This window comes from Protopterus annectens, chromosome 12.part0 (genome assembly GCF_019279795.1).
Source record: "Protopterus annectens isolate FY-2018-M chromosome 12.part0, PAN1.0, whole genome shotgun sequence".
NCBI lineage: Eukaryota > Metazoa > Chordata > Ceratodontiformes > Protopteridae > Protopterus > Protopterus annectens.
Window position 1 is genome coordinate 498,492,278 of NC_056746.1, and position 21,442 is coordinate 498,513,719.

The following is a 21,442-nucleotide window of genomic DNA, read 5'->3' on the forward strand; positions in this document are numbered from 1 at the left end:
GTGGGAAAAGTTTTGAAATGATTTATTGTGGTTTCATTTTTTTAAATCACAAAACCTGGCATTTTAACAAGGGTGTGTAAACTTTTTATATCCACTCTATATATATCTATATATATATATATATATATATATATATATATATATATACACACACATATATATATATATATATATATATATATATATATATATACACATATATATATATATATATATATATATATATATATATATATATATACATATATATATATATATATATATACAACAAACAATAGAGACCCAACGATAGATGTACGAAAATCCCAAAAATACGATGGAAGGAAGCAGCAGCAGATAGTATCTTCACAAATGTAAAATCCAAGTAGAGAGCAAGTAGAGAGCATAAATATAATTTTATTAACATAAAAGATGAGCGCTTTCGCGGACTCCCATCCGCTTCATCGGATAAAAATCAAGAGTTGCCATTTGACTTATATACAATAAAATCATGTGACCAACAACCTCATTAACCAATTAATTAAAATGTGCCCATATACTTGCACAATTAAAATATACAATTGATATATAAGTATAGGTGCAATGTTAAATATGTAAATGTAAAATTAAAAACTGTCCAAGATATAACATATTTCTAAAAATCATGTTTTAAACTAACGCAGTTTCCTGCCTTTTAAGTGTGGTTTAATAGATACTGTTTCATTGAGCCCCATGGATCTATGCGCTCCTAGTCTTAAAATCCATGATAATTCAGCTTGTTCAGTCATATTAACTAGGTCCCCAAGGCGTAAATTCATGGTTTGTATGTGTAGAACTTGATACAAAAAAGTGTGTACCTCGCCTTTCCTTAAGGTGTGCTTAGCTATTGCACTATATTCATGTCTCCTGTTATAACAATATTGGTGATCCCTAATTCTCTCCCGTAGGGACCTGTTAGTTTTTCCTACATAAAATTCAAAACAGGTGACGCAATGTGCAATGTATACCACATTTTTGGAATGGCAATTGCTATTGTTACGCAGTTCCCATAATTTACCTGTACTTGGATGCCTGTAGAACCTAGATTCATCTATGGACTCACATTGTGGACAGTGACCACACTTTTTTGTTCCCAAGTATACCAATTGTGTCCCAAAATTAACAAAAGCTGAGTCAATCTGAGGATGCGAATGTGTACAAAGGAGTTGTTTGAGATTGCGCATATTACTAAAAACAAATCTTGGATAATTACCAACTAATTTCTTAGTATTGCTATCTACCATAAGTATATTCCAGTTATACTCAATGATGTGTTTAACTGCTGCAAAGTTATTGGAGAAAGGAATGATGAAGGGCGTATTGATATTTTGTATATTCACCCTAGAATGATTGGCGTGTGCATGAATGTTCGTATCTGAAAAATATGGCGAAGCCCTGTTTGCCCTTAGTGTGTTGACCTCAAGGCAAGTTCTGTCTACCTCATCTTGTTCATAGCCCCTTCATATTAAAGCTGATTTAAAATCTTTCAGCTCAGAAAAATATTGCTTATCCTCACAAGAGAGTCTTGACAGTCTCATAGCTTGGCCCTTCACAATGTTTCGAAAAACAACAGGATTGTGCATGCTCGTCCTAAATAAAAAAGAAGGCTTGTAACAGGGCTTACGATATAATTTGGTTAGGCATGTACCTTCTTTTATGAAAATAGTAACATCTAGATAATTAATAGTAAGCTTGGAGTATTCAATTGTGAATTTTAAAAAATTACTAGTTTCATTCAAAACGTTAAAGAAGTCAATTAGAGCATCAGATGTACCTTTCCAAAGAAAGAAAAGGTCGTCCACAAACCTACGATAGAATATGATATTAGAGTGTCCTATAATGTGTTCTAGTTCCCATGATAGCATAACCAAGTTGGCATAACTATTCGCACAACTCGTGCCCATAGCCACCCCTTTCCTCTGTCTGTAGCAAGTAGTCTCAAATATGAATATGTTATTGTCCAAAACCATCTCTAATAATAAACATAAAAAATCAACATGTGTAGTGTCATAGATCTTATTATGGACTAACAAATTCCTAACTGAGTTAATACCTTCTAAGTTGGGAATGCAAGTAAATAAAGATTTAACGTCCATGGTGACCAAAATGGTGTTGTTCAAACTGGAGATATGTGCAATACATTGATAAAGCTGTGTTAGAAATTGTTCCGTGTCTTTTAAAATATGTATATATTCATTTGTAACTCGTTTCAGCTCATGTTCTAAATATAAGGAAAGGGGCTCAGTGAGCCAGCCTGATCCTGCTACAATGGGCCGCATTTCTGTTGTTGAAGGATTTTTGTGTAGTTTTGGTAGCCCATGAATGGCTGGTATCGTGGGATTTAAAACAATGAAGAAATCATATAATTCCTTAGTAAGTACATTCATACACTTACATTCTGTTAAGGCATTGTATATACTACTCTGCATTTCTGAACAAATGTTATTGTGGACAATTTCATATGCTTCGTCATTTAACATCTCTAGCATCTTGTTCCTGTAAAAAACAGAGTCCAAAACTGTAACCGGCCCTCCTTTGTCGGCAGGGCGTATCGTGATGTCAACATTGTTACGTAGATCAGAAAGAGCTTCCCTTTCTGATTTAGTTAAATTGTCACGTTCAATAGATGTTGAAAAACAATTTTGCTCATAGAAAGAGTTTTCAACTGCCTCTAAAAAGACTTGTAAATTATAAGGAAGAGGTGGCGTATATAAACTTCTATTCCTAAAAGCATTCAAGTTGTTATTATCTGTTTGATCAACATTGTGACACAATTGCAAAGATATTTTGCGTAAAAATGTTCTAACTGCCAAACTGGCTTGAGTAATGTCCATGTTCGAAACAGGGATGAAACTCAATCCCTTGTTGAGCACACTTGCTTCAGCTGAAGTTAAAGGATGTTTAGAAAGATTTACAACTAAGTTGTTACATTCCAAAAATTTGGAAGTACACGCTGATGCTGTGATTGAGGGAACTCTTTCCTTTTTGCCCCTCTCACTACATCTGAGTCTAATGATCTCTTCCTGCCTGATCTTATCGGCAAAGGGGCTTGTAAAAAAGCCTTACCTTCATTTTTATCCATTTCAATTTTCCGTCTCACGGCACTGGCAATGGTGGTAGAAAAGGCATTGTCTTCCAAGTCAATGTGAGTGTTCTCATGTAACTTGTTTGATATACTTTCGGCTGGTGTGGTGTAAACCGAACGACTATTGTCAGGTGCAACGATATTGGAGCACACTACAGTATTCGAAGCGGCCATGTCGTTGTGTATGTTCATTGTAGCTGAACCCGTCTCTTCAGACCTGGTATCTCCACGGGGCTTCCTGTTCCTGTCATTGTCTCCGGTAACTGGAGCCGATGTAGAAACTGTCAATGACATATCTAGTTCCTTTCTATTGAGCAACTCCGGTTCCTTCCTGTTGAACGAATGATTAGGAACCCTCGTACGATCAGTTTCATTGTAGTTTGGTCTCGGCCATAGAAAAACATTATTTTTGCGGAAATCATCAAGGTCTCTATTGAGTTTTTTCTTTTTGGAATCCAATAGGTTATTTTCATATCTGTTAATTTTATCAATTAAATCATGCATAAATAATTCAGTTAATGCTGCACCATTCAATTTGAATAATCTATCTTGTGATTTCATAACTTCTGCTTTCAAGTCATTCTCCATTGGCTTAAAAAAGTAAATTAACAAATTAATGCATGCCTTACTGGTGCTTAAGTTTATTTGTTGCCACTGTAATAGTAGTGACGGATATGTGTTGCCATAAGTGGGCATATTTAGAACCCGTAACCCACGCGGTATAACATTACAAGCCAAAGATGCTTCCATGTGAAAGCGCTGGGCTTGTAGCCTTTTGAACTTATACAGATTATTCTCTATGTTCCTCTGTAGTGTACGAATCTCTTGCGCATTCAACAAGGAATCGTTAGTGTCATCAATAAACGTTTCGTTGCTGTGTTGTAACAGTGGATTAACAGTCTCATTCAAAGCACCAAATAGTCTCTTATTAGAGGGCAACACCTCCGGAGCATTTAAGCCCTCAGCTAAAGCGTCAATATCGGCTCCTTCCATCAGACCCCACGAGATATACAACAAACAATAAAGACCCAACGATAGATGTACGAAAATCCCAAAAATACGATGGAAGGAAGCAGCAGCAGATAGTATCTTCACAAATGTAAAATCCAAGTAGAGAGCAAGTAGAGAGCATAAATATAATTTTATTAACATAAAAGATGAGCGCTTTCGCGGACTCCCATCCGCTTCATCAGATAAAAATCAAGAGGTGCCATTTGACTTATATACAATAAAATCATGTGACCAACAACCTCATTAACCAATTAATTAAAATGTGCCCATATACTTGCACAATTAAAATATACAATTGATATATAAGTATAGGTGCAATGTTAAATATGTAAATGTAAAATTAAAAACTGTCCAAGATATAACATATTTCTAAAAATCATGTTTTAAACTAACGCAGTTTCCTGCCTTTTAAGTGTGGTTTAATAGATACTGTTTCATTGAGCCCCATGGATCTATGCGCTCCTAGTCTTAAAATCCATGATAATTCAGCTTGTTCAGTCATATTAACTAGGTCCCCAACGCGTAAATTCATGGTTTGTATGTGTAGAACTTAATACAAAAAAGTGTGTGCCTCGCCTTTCCTTAAGGTGTGCTTAGCTATTGCACTATATTCATGTCTCCTGTTATAACAATATTGGTGATCCCTAATTCTCTCCCGTAGGGACCTGTTAGTTTTTCCTACATAAAATTCAAAACAGGTGACGCAATGTGCAATGTATACCACATTTTTGGAATGGCAATTGCTATTGTTACGCAGTTCCCATAATTTACCTGTACTTGGATGCCTGTAGAACCTAGATTCATCTATGGACTCACATTGTGGACAGTGACCACACTTTTTTGTTCCCAAGTATACCAATTGTGTCCCAAACAAAAGCTGAGTCAATCTGACGATGCGAATGTGTACAAAGGAGTTGTTTGAGATTGCGCATATTACTAAAAACAAATCTTGGACAATTACCAATAATTTCTTAGTATTGCTATCTACCATAAGTATATTCCAGTTATACTCAATGATGTGTTTAACTGCTGCAAAGTTATTGGAGAAAGGAATGATGAAGGGTGTATTGATATTTTGTATATTCACCCTAGAATGATTGGCGTGTGCATGAATGTTCGTATCTGAAAAATATGGCGAAGCCCTGTTTGCCCTTAGTGTGTTGACCTCAAGGCAAGCTCTGTCTACCTCATCTTGTTCATAGCCCCTTCTTATTAAAGCTGATTTAAAATCTTTCAGCTCAGAAAAATATTGCTTATCCTCACAAGAGAGTCTTGACAGTCTCATAGCTTGGCCCTTCACAATGTTTCGAAAAACAACAGGATTGTGCATGCTCGTCCTAAATAAAAAAGAAGGCTTGTAACAGGGCTTACGATATAATTTGGTTAGGCATGTACCTTCTTTTATGAAAATAGTAACATCTAGATAATTAATAGTAAGCTTGGAGTATTCAATTGTGAATTTTAAAAAATTACTAGTTTCATTCAAAACGTTAAAGAAGTCAATTAGAGCATCAGATGTACCTTTCCAAAGAAAGAAAAGGTCGTCCACAAACCTACGATAGAATATGATATTAGAGTGTCCTATAATGTGTTCTAGTTCCCATGATAGCATAACCAAGTTGGCATAACTATTCGCACAACTCGTGCCCATAGCCACCCCTTTCCTCTGTCTGTAGCAAGTAGTCTCAAATATGAATATGTTATTGTCCAAAACCATCTCTAATAATAAACATAAAAAATCAACATGTGTAGTGTCATAGATCTTATTATGGACTAACAAATTCCTAACTGAGTTAATACCTTCTGAGTTAGGAATGCAAGTAAATAAAGATTTGACGTCCATGGTAACCAAAATAATGTTATCCATGTTGGAAATATGTGAAATACATTGATAAAGCTGTGTTAAAACTGTTCAGTGTCCTTTAAAATATGTACATATTCATTTGTAACTCGTTTCAGCTCATGTTCTAGATACAAGGAAAGGGGCTCTGTGAGCCAGCCTGATCCCGCTACAATGGGTCGCATTTCTGGTGTTGAGGAATTTTTGTGTAATTTGGGCAGCCCATGAATGGCTGGTATCGTGGGATTTAGAACAATAAAGAAATCATATAATTCCTTAGTAAGTACATTCATACACTTGCATTCTGTTAAGGCATTGTATATACTACTCTGCATTTCTGAACAAATGTTATTGTGGACAATTTCATATGCTTCGTCATTTAACATCTCTAGCATCTTGTTCCTGTAAAAAACAGAGTCCAAAACTGTAACCGGCCCTCCTTTGTCGGCAGGACGTATGGTGATGTCAACATTGTTACGTAGATCAGAAAGAGCTTCCCTCTCTGATTTAGTTAAATTGTCACATTCAATAGATGTTGAAAAACAATTTTGCTCATAGAAAGAGTTTTCAACTGCCTCTAAAAAGACTTGTAAATTATAAGGAAGAGGTGGCGTATATAAACTTCTATTCCTAAAAGCATTCAAGTTGTTATTATCTGTTTGATCAACATTGTGACACAATTGCAAAGATATTTTGCGTAAAAATGTTCTAACTGCCAAACTGGCTTGAGTAATGTCCATGTTCGAAACAGGGATGAAACTCAATCCTTTGTTGAGCACACTTGCTTCAGCTGAAGTTAAAGGATGTTTAGAAAGATTTACAACTAAGTTGTTACATTCCAAAAATTTGGAAGTACACGCTGATGCTGTGATTGAGGGAACTCTTTCCTTTTTGCCCCTCTCACTACATCTGAGTCTAATGATCTCTTCCTGCCTGATCTTATCGGCAAAGGGGCTTGTAAAAAAGCCTTACCTTCTTCTTTATCCATTTCAATTTTCCGTCTCACGGCACTGGCAATGGTGGTAGAAAAGGCATTGTCTTCCAAGTCAATGTGAGTGTTCTCATGTAACTTGTTTGATATACTTTCGGCTGGTGTGGTGTAAACCGAACGACTATTGTCAGGTGAAACGATATTGGAGCACACTACAGTATTCGAAGCGGCCATGTCATTGTGTATGTTCATTGTAGCTGAACCCGTCTCTTCAGACCTGGTATCTCCACGGGGCTTCCTGTTCCTGTCATTGTCTCCGGTAACTGGAGCCGATGTAGAAACTGTCAATGACATATCTAGTTCCTTTCTATTGAGCAACTCCGGTTCCTTCCTGTTGAACGAATGATTAGGAACCCTCGTACGATCAGTTTCATTGTAGTTTGGTCTCGGCCATAGAAAAACATTATTTTTGCGGAAATCATCAAGGTCTCTATTGAGTTTTTTCTTTTTGGAATCCAATTGGTTATTTTCATATCTGTTAATTTTATCAATTAAATCATGCATAAATAATTCAGTTAATGCTGCATCATTCAATTTGAATAATCAATCTTGTGATTTCATAACTTCTGCTTTCAAGTCATTCTCCATTGGCTTAAAAAAGTAAATTAACAAATTAATGCATGCCTTACTGGTGCTTAAGTTTATTTGTTGCCACTGTAATAGTAGTGACGGATATGTGTTGCCATAAGTGGGCATATTTAGAACCCGTAACCCACGCGGTATAACATTACAAGCCAAAGATGCTTCCATGTGAAAGCGCTGGGCTTGTAGCCTTTTGAACTTATACAGATTATTCTCTATGTTCCTCTGTAGTGTACGAATCTCTTGCGCATTCAACAAGGAATTGTTAGTGTCATCAATAAACGTTTCGTTGCTGTGTTGTAACAGTGGATTAACAGTCTCATTCAAAGCACCAAATAGTCTCTTATTAGAGGGCAACACCTCCGGAGCATTTAAGCCCTCAGCTAAAGCGTCAATATCGGCTCCTTCCATCAGACCCCACGAGATATACAACAAACAATAGAGACCCAACGATAGATGTACGAAAATCCCAAAAATACGATGGAAGGAAGCAGCAGCAGATAGTATCTTCACAAATGTAAACTCCAAGTAGAGAGCATAAATATAATTTTATTAACATAAAAGATGAGCGCTTTCGCGGACTCCCATCCGCTTCATCAGATAAAAATCAAGAGTTGCCATTTGACTTATATACAATAAAATCATGTGACCAACAACCTCATTAACCAATTAATTAAAATGTGCCCATATACTTGCACAATTAAAATATACAATTGATATATAAGTCTTAGACTAGGAGCACATAGATCCATGGGGCTCAATGAAACAGTATCTATTTAACCACACTTAAAAGGCAGGAAACTGCGTTAGTTTAAAACATGATTTTTAGAAATATGTTATATCTTGGACAGTTTTTAATTTTACATTTACATATTTAACATTGCACCTATACTTATATATCAATTGTACATTTTAATTGTGCAAGTATATGGGCACATTTTAATTAATTGGTTAATGATGTTGTTGGTCACATGATTTTATTGTATATAAGTCAAATGGCAACTCTTGATTTTTATCTGATGAAGCGGATGGAAGTCCGCGAAAGCGCTCATCTTTTATGTTAATAAAATTATATTTATGCTCTCTACTTGCTCTCTACTTGGATTTTACATTTGTGAAGATACTATCTGCTGCTGCTTCCTTCCATCGTATTTTTGGGATTTTCATTACATCTATCGTTGGGTCTCTATTGTTTGTTGTATATCTCGTGGGGTCTGATGGAAGGAGCCGATATTGACGCTTTAGCTGAGGGCTTAAATGCTCCGGAGGTGTTGCCCTCTAATAAGAGACTATTTGGTGCTTTGAATGAGACTGTTAATCCACTGTTACAACACAGCAACGAAACGTTTATTGATGACACTAACGATTCCTTGTTGAATGCGCAAGAGATTCGTACACTACAGAGGAACATAGAGAATAATCTGTATAAGTTCAAAAGGCTACAAGCCCAGCGCTTTCACATGGAAGCATCTTTGGCTTGTAATGTTATACCGCGTGGGTTACGGGTTCTAAATATGCCCACTTATGGCAACACATATCCGTCACTACTATTACAGTGGCAACAAATAAACTTAAGCACCAGTAAGGCATGCATTAATTTGTTAATTTACTTTTTTAAGCCAATGGAGAATGACTTGAAAGCAGAAGTTATGAAATCACAAGATAGATTATTCAAATTGAATGGTGCAGCATTAACTGAATTATTTATGCATGATTTAATTGATAAAATTAACAGATATGAAAATAACCTATTGGATTCCAAAAAGAAAAAACTCAATAGAGACCTTGATGATTTCCGCAAAAATAATGTTTTTCTATGGCCGAGACCAAACTACAATGAAACTGATCGTACGAGGGTTCCTAATCATTCGTTCAACAGGAAGGAACCGGAGTTGCTCAATAGAAAGGAACTAGATATGTCATTGACAGTTTCTACATCGGCTCCAGTTACCGGAGACAATGACAGGAACAGGAAGCCCCGTGGAGATACCAGGTCTGAAGAGACGGGTTCAGCTACAATGAACATACACAACGACATGGCCGCTTCGAATACTGTAGTGTGCTCCAATATTGTTTCACCTGACAATAGTCGTTCGGTTTACACCACACCAGCCGAAAGTATATCAAACAAGTTACATGAGAACACTCACATTGACTTGGAAGACAATGCCTTTTCTACCACCATTGCCAGTGCCGTGAGACGGAAAATTGAAATGGATAAAAATGAAGGTAAGGCTTTTTTACAAGCCCCTTTGCCGATAAGATCAGGCAGGAAGAGATCATTAGACTCAGATGTAGTGAGAGGGGCAAAAAGGAAAGAGTTCCCTCAATCACAGCATCAGCGTGTACTTCCAAATTTTTGGAATGTAACAACTTAGTTGTAAATCTTTCTAAACATCCTTTAACTTCAGCTGAAGCAAGTGTGCTCAACAAGGGATTGAGTTTCATCCCTGTTTCGAACATGGACATTACTCAAGCCAGTTTGGCAGTTAGAACATTTTTACGCAAAATATCTTTGCAATTGTGTCACAATGTTGATCAAACAGATAATAACAACTTGAATGCTTTTAGGAATAGAAGTTTATATACGCCACCTCTTCCTTATAATTTACAAGTCTTTTTAGAGGCAGTTGAAAACTCTTTCTATGAGCAAAATTGTTTTTCAACATCTATTGAACGTGACAATTTAACTAAATCAGAAAGGGAAGCTCTTTCTGATCTACGTAACAATGTTGACATCACGATACGTCCTGCCGACAAAGGAGGGCCGGTTACAGTTTTGGACTCTGTTTTTTACGGGAACAAGATGCTAGAGATGTTAAATGACGAAGCATATGAAATTGTCCACAATAACATTTGTTCAGAAATGCAGAGTAGTATATACAATGCCTTAACAGAATGCAAGTGTATGAATGTACTTACTAAGGAATTATATGATTTCTTTATTGTTCTAAATCCCACGATACCAGCCATTCATGGGCTGCCCAAATTACACAAAAATTCCTCAACACCAGAAATGCGACCCATTGTAGCGGGATCAGGCTGGCTCACAGAGCCCCTTTCCTTGTATCTAGAACATGAGCTGAAACAAGTTACAAATGAATATGTACATATTTTAAAGGACACTGAACAGTTTTTAACACAGCTTTATCAATGTATTTCACATATTTCCAACATGGATAACATTATTTTGGTTACCATGGACGTCAAATCTTTATTTACTTGCATTCCTAACTCAGAAGGTATTAACTCAGTTAGGAATTTGTTAGTCCATAATAAGATCTATGACACTACACATGTTGATTTTTTATGTTTATTATTAGAGATGGTTTTGGACAATAACATATTCATATTTGAGACTACTTGCTACAGACAGAGGAAAGGGGTGGCTATGGGCACGAGTTGTGCGAATAGTTATGCCAACTTGGTTATGCTATCATGGGAACTAGAACACATTATAGGACACTCTAATATCATATTCTATCGTAGGTTTGTGGACGACCTTTTCTTTCTTTGGAAAGGTACATCTGATGCTCTGACTAACTTCTTTAATGTTTTGAATGAAACAAGTAACTTTTTAAAATTCACCATTGAACATTCCAAGTTTACTATTAACTATTTAGATGTTACTATTTTTATAAAAGAAGGTACATGCTTAACCAAATTATATCGTAAGCCCTGTTACAAGCCTTCTTTTTTATTTAGGACGAGCATGCACAATCCTGTTGTTTTTCGAAACATTGTGAAGGGCCAAGCTATGAGACTGTCAAGACTCTCTTGTGAGGATAAGCAATATTTTTCTGAGCTGAAAGATTTTAAATCAGCTTTAATAAGAAGGGGCTATGAACAAGATGAGGTAGACAAAACTTGCCTTGAGGTCAACACACTAAGGGCAAACAGGGCTTCGCCATATTTTTCAGATACGAACATTCATGCACACGCCAATCATTCTAGGGTGAATATACAAAATATCAATACACCCTTCATCATTCCTTTCTCCAATAACTTTGCAGCAGTTAAACACATCATTGAGTATAACTGGAATATACTTATGGTAGATAGCAATACTAAGAAATTAGTTGGTAATTGTCCAAGATTTGTTTTTAGCAATATGCGCAATCTCAAACAACTCCTTTGTACACATTCGCATCCTCAGATTGACTCAGCTTTTGTTTGGGACACAATTGATATACTTGGGAACAAAAAAGTGTGGTCACTGTCCACAATGTGAGTCCATAGATGAATCTAGGTTCTACAGGCATCCAAGTACAGGTAAATTATGGGAACTGCGTAACAATAGCAATTGCCATTCCAAAAATGTGGTATACATTGCACATTGCATCACCTGTTTTGAATTTTATGTAGGAAAAACTAACAGGTCCCTACGGGAGAGAATTAGGGATCACCAATATTGTTACAACAGGAGACATGAATATAGTGCAATAGCTAAGCACACCTTAAGGAAAGGCGAGGCACACACTTTTTTGTATCAAGTTCTACACATACAAACCATGAATTTACGCCTTGGGGACCTAGTTAATATGACCGAACAAGCTGAATTATCATGGATTTTAAGATTAGGAGCACATAGATCCATGGGGCTTAATGAAACAGTATCTATTAAACCACACCTGAAAGGCAGGAAACTGCGCTAGTTTAAAACATGTTTTTAGGAATATATTATATTTTGGACAGTTTTTAATTTTACATTTACATATTTAACATTGCACCTATACTTATATATCAATTGTATATTTTAATTGTGCAAGTATATGGGCACATTTTAATTAATTGGTTAATGAGGTTGTTGGTCACATGATTTTATTGTATATAAGTCAAATGGCAACTCTTGATTTTTATCTGATGAAGCGGATGGGAGTCCGCGAAAGCGCTCATCTTTTATGTTAATAAAATTATATTTATGCTCTCTACTTGCTCTCTACTTGGATTTTACATTTGTGAAGATACTATCTGCTGCTGCTTCCTTCCATCGTATTTTTGGGATTTTCGTACATATATATATATATATATATGTATATATATATATATATATATATATATATATATATATATATATATACATATATATATATATATATATGTGTGTGTGTGTGTGTGTATATATATATATATATATATATATATATATATATATATATATATATATATATGTATACTGGCGAAACCCCCCACTTAATGTAATGTTTAAAGTGTTCTTTTTTTTTTTTTTTTTTTTGTTGGAACAGCAATTTTTTTCCCTTGGAAAAAAATCGCTGTTCTGACAATTCAACATTATAAGCTTTCACTTACATAGGGTTGATTAATCACCATTCGCTTTTTTAAGCGTTCAGTGATCTAATATAGACCCTATATATATATATATATATATATATATATATATATATATATATATATATATATATATATATTATATATATATATATATGTATATATATATATATATATATGTGTGTGTGTGTGTGTGTGTGTACATATCAGCTCTGAGATCACACTATTGTGGAGAATGAGCAAAATTACAGTACAAATTTACAGTGATCACATGCGTCCAAATATTGTCAAAGTTTCAAAGGTGAATTTTCAGTCTAATAGGCAATCACAAACACAAATTAACAATTGTAGACACTGATGTTATAATCCATATATAAATATAACTGTGCCATAAAAGAACTTTAGGAAATCACAAAATAGATGAATGTTTGATTTAAATTATTCTAGACCAATCTGTCTGCATTTATGGAGTATTAGTTTACTGGCTATCTGCTTTGAAAAATCGTAATACATTGTAAAACACAATGTGCCTTGTCTCACCTGCAACCATACCAACTTCTTGTAAGATGTAACTTTTCCAGTTTATGGCATTTCCAAAAACAGTTTCAGCCTTTTTCTTGAGCTCTTGCAGAATTTCCATGTCACATGACAGGAAACCGATCCTGGCAGCAGCAGTACTGTGAAGATATCAATAGCTAATTTCAGACAAAATGTCTATCAGCATAAACACTTTATGATTGTACTGAAGTATATATCACATTGTCTGCTAAGATCAACAATGAATACAGTAAGTTTCACCTACAAATATTCTTTTTAATATTAAAAGCAGATTATAAAACAAGTTATTAGTGTAATACGTAATGTAAGATTATTATATTACATTTCATGTATTTGAGAGCAGAAGGAGATAATTAACCTATTTGCTGTCAGATTCTAAAGACTATTTGGTATTGTGGAGGGCCTTTGTCATCTGGTAATGCTGCTTAAAATGCAAGTACTATTGCCACTTCCTGGTATGACATCATACCATTAGCAGAGGACTCTACAGGTTACCTGGCACTATGTCAATGCTGTAAGTCTGGAGAGTATACTACACTTGTAACAGGTATGGATAATCTAATTACCTACTACTTATGCAATCTGACAACCTCCAGGCTTGTCATATATCCTCTGAGTTCACCCAAGGCAGACATCATCAGAGTACTTCATGTACATTAGACATAACAGTGCTTGCATGACAGTTACAAATTCTGTCCTGCATGCATTTTAACATCCAAAAATAGAGGGGATGTATACTGTTAGTTGTGGTATGAATGAATACAACCACACATGCACATTCCTGGATGTTCACCACTATGATCCTCACTCAACTTATAGCACAGCTCAATTTGTATATGAGAAACAATATTGCATATATTTAAGTTGTATACCAGTAATGCCTGCAGTGCCAGTTACCTCATGTAGATGGGGCTGTTCCTCCAATTGTAAGTACATATTCTTACACTGGCATGGAACACAATGTAAATTTCAAAGTCCCACTATGTTGTGCACCTGATTTCTGATTCATAATTGGGTACAGTACTCAAGGATTCCGTATTAGGCTCATGCCTTGTGGAATCCTGGAGCACTATGTTTTTGAAACAAAAATTGTGCATGTGCTTATAGTGTGCTAATATCATGGGAAAGTTATTTTGGAATCCCTCCCCTTGACATATTTTAATTGCATTTAAAATTCTACTTCACATTTACCAGTCTCATGCTTTCTTGAATGCCTTTATTGATTTAATCTCTAGCATCTATTTGAATACAAAAAGAAGCTTAATTTTCAAATGTACTAAATTAAACCATAACCAGAAAATATTGTGCATCAAATAAGTTCAGACTCCTACACAGCAGACTTAAATGACAGCTCATTTTATACATACATACATATATATATATATATATATATATATATATATATATATATATATATATATATATATACTCAACTTCACACTTAGCAGAGTAAACTCCATTGTTGCTGAAAGCATACTTAGTAAATTTTGTTAGCTCCTATTTAACGAACTTGGTAAACATCTTCAATAGTGTAACCCAAGCTGCTGAAAGTGGGCAGGTGGTCCACACAGCATACCTGTAAGGCATTACTGGTATGCAACTTAAATATATGCATTATCCATCATTCCAGTATAATCAGAAAAAATGATGCTTTACGTATAGATCCATAAGTGGTTTGATGAATAGCAAACTGGAAAAATTAATCCACATGGTGAGGGTGGGTGGTGCCACATCGGAGAGGATGAGGGTGACTAGTCATGTTCCACAGGGATCAGTAGAGGCACCCCTTTTATTTCCATTTACTTCTCAGATCTTCAGATCATCAACCAAGAACTCTGGCTACCTAAATTGGCTGATGATTGCAAACTGGTAGTAATTATCAGGTACCCCTCAAATGCTTAAGCCCTCCAACAAGACTAACATTCATAAACACCTGGTGTGCTAAAATAGGTTTAGACTGAATTCCAAAAAGTGCAATAGTGTCACATTTGGCAGACAATCCATCCTCCCATAGATGCCTCACTTCAAAATAAAAACATTGTCAGGGATCTTGGAACATGGCTAGATAGTTCTCTCACCTGTAGTCATAATGTAACAACAATAGGAAGTTCTTCTACTTAACACAGCTGATAAGAAATGGAATATCATCTAGATGTAAGGAGGTCATTGTCCTCTTATATTCAGCATTGATTGAACCAATCATCAAATACAATGTCCCATTTGAAATACACCTCACTAAGCATATTAGATAACTAGAAATACCCCATCAGTTCCTTACCAAGAAGATCAAGGGCTTGAAAATAAATACTAAGCTACCAGAAAAGACTGGAGAAACTGCATTTATTCAGCAGTGTGCAGAATCCTGAGGGTTGAGCTGTGCCTAGACTTTCAGGCCAGAAGGGACTCAATGGTACTAGATATTTTGCATCTCCATAAATTTTATCATGCTATAAATACCATAACCAGGGATGAACACCTCCACCAACCATTAAATAAAATGTGATAGACAGACAGGTTAATTATGTAGTTCCTCCCCTGATTTTGGATTAGACTTTCCCTGCAAATTAAGCATTTTCATCCATCAAATGGGACCTGGATACTTGGATGGGTATTTGTAAGTTAAACCTTTTCCTGACTGGCTTAACACTTCTGGGGAGGAAAATTACAGTCTAAGGGAGGGTATTGGCAAGGAGTGATGGTTGTATGATTTGCTTATTTATTTATTTATTTATTTATTTATTTATTTTACATTTGTTTACCAGGAAAGTCTGACTGGGGTCCAAGGAACCCATTTTCAGCAGTGGCCTAGGGAGAAAAGCTCCAGAAAATATGTAATTTGTATCAACATTCATAGACAAGGTATAATGATGAAATATGCATCAACTAGTTAAGATAAAAGAAAAATGTCAGCTGATTATTAATATAAAAAAAATAAGAAAAAGTTATATCAGGAGTTCATTATTAGTAAGAGGAAGCAGTAAGATAAATATAGATTAATGATACCATAAGACGAAATAGAAAGTGAGATATGATAAGAAAAGATTGGGCGTAGAAGAGGGAAGGTGTTGAAGGGAGTAGTAAAAAGAAAGGTAGTTAAGGTAGATAGAGGTAAAGTGAGTTAAGGTGAAGTAAAGTGAGTTAAGGGGTGAGGATATGATATCAAGTGGGATTAGAACCGGAACAGGTCCATGCTTTGCTTAAGAATTCTTTTAAGCACATCTAAATGAGTGAAAGTTGGTGTTTGCTTTGATATTTATAGGATAATCATTCCAGGCTTTGGCAATGGAATAAGAGAAGAAACATTTTCCTGCATTTTTCTTGGGCTTGTGTACTGACAGAAGTTGTTTGTCACTGGATCTTAGAGATCTAGTGGGGAGATAGCTAAAGAGACCAGAAGTTAGAGCTGGGCTAGCAGTGGGCTTATAGATAATGTGAGCAGTTAAGAGTTGTAAGAAGTTAAGGCGTTGTGTTAGCTCAAGGCATTCATAGAATACCAATGAAATCACATCATATCAGGCATCCATTTTCCTTTCCTTTTTGTAAAAACATCAGTGTCTATTGTCCTGAACTTCATGGATTGCATTGACAGACTCTTTCATATCATGTAGTTCGGCCTAAGGAAAATCAGTCTAACACATTGCAGAGGGAACTGCATATATTATTTACAAAGCTTTGCAGTAAAGGAATGCACTAATTTTGTTTTTTAGAATTTGGTTAGATGATCATTACCATTTATGGTAATCCTTTTCTCAAAGCTACAGATTCAAGCCTACTGGTCTGAATTTTGTAAATGTTTTACTTATTTACAGTAACTGCTGAGTGCTGACAGAAAGGTGAAAGTTGACAACAGAATATCTAAAACAACTTCCATACAATAATGGCTTGTCTGCAATAAAGTCTGCTTTATGAGAAATTAAGTAAAGCATTTATTCAAAAATGACAAAGCAAACTATTACCTTTTGAATAGATAGCTCAAGTAATTTGCTTTCAAGCCAAATAAAAATTGGATTACCCCTCCCATTATATCAAACTGGGTTAACGTTCTGACAGCAAGAGAGATGTATAAAACACATAAGACACATAATTCAGATGAACAGCACAACCTTTTTATGGGCCAGTAAGTCCTATCATAGAGGCAGTAGCCACAAGGCTGAACATAAGCCTCTGGAGAAGATACAATCAAATATCTGGCTAGAAAAGAGTCATAAGCATTATTATGGGACTTTTCCCTTTGGGCTTGGATCATGTTTCTCTGAATAAGTGAAAGAAGAGGGTAGATAACATGAACTCATTTGCTAAGTGAGAGATGTAACTTGTAACCAGTCAGTATGTGGACCTAGAGGCTATAGTGAGAAAAATCTAATTATTTGTAATATTTGGCAGTGATATCCAGAGATTCTTTGTTATTTCAAAACAGAAAGATTTTTGAATGAATTAATCTCAACTCTCCCAGCCATCATTTTGGATCCCGAGTGACAGAGAACATTTGTTTATGAGTTTCTTATACCATCCACACCAATGGCTTCTACCAAAGAACAGCATTTCCTTACTTTAACAGAGAATTAGTCACCCCCCCCCCCCCATTGGTAAGGGAGTTAGTCACTTCCTCCATTGGGCAAAGTGTTAATATAATAGATGGCAGCCATATTTCTGTACTGATTGGAGTTATGCATGGTTTCATGTTGCAACAGAATATTTGAAGATATAAAGGACAGTTTTCATCTCCAGAATTTTGACAAGGAAGAAGAAATCTATCTGAATCCAAGATCTCATATACATTCTCTACCCTTTGAAGACATCCATTATAATGAACTACATGAGGCATTGCACTGGGGAAAAGTAGCATCATATAAAGAGAACAGGGATCCTTCTCTCTACATCTAAACCTAGGACTGGACTTGTAGGATGGGCAGGTTGCTTCTTCCACTGTGACCTGAGACTGCATTGTCACAGTCATTTAGTTTCACATAAGATATTACCTCTGTCACTGGCAGTGTCATTGCCAATAATGTAATTATTCTAATATACTTTCAGGTGGAACTTTGAGTTGTTTGAAGTAAAGAGGAATTACAATCCTTCCTTAAAGTGTGAAAGCTTTGTCATGGACAATATACAATCAGATTCAGGAAAGCAGTGGAATAAAAATGATCCAGAAAAGATTTGAAGAGGTTGACTGAAATCTTTGTTATTTATCATAACCTCATGGTCAGAAACAGGTTCAAGAAAAGATGTTTTCTGGAAGAGAATAAGAACAGGTGAACATTCATTTAAGGGAGATACACTAATCTGGCTTTGTCAGCTGCATTTTCTGTTCTGAATCGAACAGTGGTTCCACAAATGCCTAATTATATTTAACCAATTTGGCTGAATGCCTATGAATGTATTCCAGTTATTAAAGGCCAGAGAGACTAGAGTGTTTCATTTAACAAATTGCTTATGTGAATCTATGATTTCTAATCATCACAGACAGCTGCACATAAGGATGAGGTGACAGGAGGATGCTTTTCTAACACCACAAACCCTTTTGCTAAATATCATCTCTCTGCTGAAAAGGGAACTGGTTCTCATGAAACTTCCTTAAAAGCACAGGTATTGATGGGAGATGACCCTAAGGGGATTTGGGACTGGACTTTATTTTTCAGTGTGATTTTCCTACACATTACTAGTGTCAGAATATAGGAAATTAAGGATTTTACCAATTCAGTGTAAGATGTTACCAAAACTGGCATTATCTAGAATGGCGGTAGTAGCTCTTTCATTACAATAGATTTTACTCTTATATGTCAGAGATGTAACTTCAGTGTTTCTGATCTACCTACAGCAACTAACAAATCATGTGGTACACAGATGTTCAAAATAAATCAGTTGTAAGATGGACATCATGGAGTATAAACCATATTTCTTGCTTCTTTGCATTATTATGTTCGCACTGATATTGGGCGATTTCAATTACATTACCATTCACTGGGAAAACTACTCGAGTACAAATTCCCAGGGCCAGTGCTTCCCGGAATTCATCAACTCAAATGCCCTGGATCAGCTGGTAAACTCCCCTACCAGAGGTGAAAACATACTGGACCCGGTCATCACCAACATGGACGACAGGTGTTCTACACCGGAGGTCAACCCGTCACTGGTTAGATCAGACCATAAACTAATCACTCTGGATGTCCACACCCCACCACCACCCCCAACTAAGGAAACCAAAGTAAAAAACTTTTCTAAAGCAAACTTCACCTTACTTAAGACAGAGGTGTAAGTTTCACAACCCCCACGCTAAAGGATAACGCTGCCCAAGATGCAGAAACCTTTACAAATACACTCTATGAGCACCTACAAGGATGCATGGATCGTGTCATCCTTAGCAAAACCAAGACTCACTCCTCTAAAAGAAGGAAACCAGTTTGGTGGACCCCTGCAATAAACAGGCTATACAATAGATGGAGGAAACTAGTTCAGAAAAAAAGCAAATCCCAAGAAGGAAAGACATCCCTGATCAGTATCAGCAAGAAACTGAGATCCCTCATGAAATCATCCAAGGCTAACTTCGAAAGAAAAATAGCCAAGGATTCAAAAGATAACCACAAAGCCTTCTTTAGCTATGAATCAAAAAAGACACAAAATGTAGGTAACTAGTAATCAAAACTGACCCAGGATAGACCACACACGAAGCCTTTAATGAAACAGCATAGGACCAAAGAACAATACATAGGTACTAAGCGCTTTCTCCCTTTCTTATGTAGGGCATATTCAGAGTAAATGTAAAGTTGTATGACATTCAAATACTTATATCATAAATTGTAAGCACCCCCAATGTTGTTAACCAATAGCTCTTTACAACTCATTAATGATGTTCTGAAGTAAAGACATCTAGTACTCAAAACAGTCTAAATTCATACATTCTCTGTAATTTTCAAATAACTAGACCCATAATCCCATATAAACGAATAAAAATTGTAAAAATGCCAAAAATGTACACCTAAAAACTACATGATAAAATCAATATACATTAGAATAAAATATAATGCATAACAATAATATTGCTTAAACTAATTATATTGTAAAATACAAAATAAATAGTAAAAACAAAATATATTGTAACATAAAACAATAATCATAATTGTGAATTGTACAGTAATACCTTCATACATAATGAAGGTGTTATATGTGTATAGACCTATATTTTAATATACTTGAAATTGAGATATGTTCATTTATGCCTGGAGATTTTGAAGCATCAAGTCTTAATTGCCAAAGGCACTCCTTAACCTCTAGAAGTGTCTTGGCATCCCCACCTTTGTCATTGTATGGAATCCTGTCAATGACAAAGAATATAAACTTTTTATGGTTTGTACATTCCAGGCTATGCATATAAAGGGCATTTGTAGTTTTTTTATTTTTTATGTCCCTTGTGTGTTCTTGTATCCTCAATCTCAATTTTCTACTGGTCTTACCCACATAAAAGGTAGGACAACTGATACGATATTTGTGGACTGGTAGTTTTACCAGCATTTGCTGCTTGTCTTCCCTGGGAAACAGGTACAATCTTTGGTTTGACTATGGAACAGACTACTGGTCTGATGGTCGATCCTTCTTCTAGCCACAAAAGGAAAATGTTAAGCAAACAGCATTTGCCACCATAGCAGGCTAGCAATTTGCCTCAGCTGCAGGTGGGTAAATCTGCTGTGTCCATCTGTTGTACCTCAGATCACTCATCTTTTACCATGGCTCTCTCTGGTGTTGCACCTACAGCCACTATGAACTGAGGATTAGCCACATCCTCTATGGCTGTTGGAATCTCCTCAGTGGGCAAGAGAGGACTGCTCTTATTGATTCTGGGAGAGGGAACAGGACATGTTTCCCTGTATGCCAGAATGCTGTGCCCATCCCTGGGGAAGCAGCAGTTGCATTTAGTATCATGGCTGGCCCCATGCTTTCTGTCAAAAAGAAACAGAAAACCAAATACGTATCTAGTACTCCTCACATTTCTTTAGACAGAAGTAGGTTACTGGGTCTGGCTCAGGGTTTAATTTAAGCTAATGCTCCTTCTTGTAAACTAGTTTCTGGT

General features: G+C 35.9%; 1 protein-coding gene across 3 annotated transcripts in view; it reads right to left on the reverse strand.

The window, feature by feature from the left end:
* OTOA (otoancorin) overlaps window positions 1-21,442 on the reverse strand; it is a 952,220-nt gene that overhangs the window by 281,246 nt on the left and 649,532 nt on the right. For all 3 annotated transcript variants that reach the window (XM_044089617.1, XM_044089616.1, XM_044089618.1), the window contains exon 26: window positions 13,357-13,493. In XM_044089617.1, the coding sequence (XP_043945552.1) occupies window positions 13,357-13,493 (137 nt within the window). The remainder of the gene's footprint in view (window positions 1-13,356; window positions 13,494-21,442) is intronic.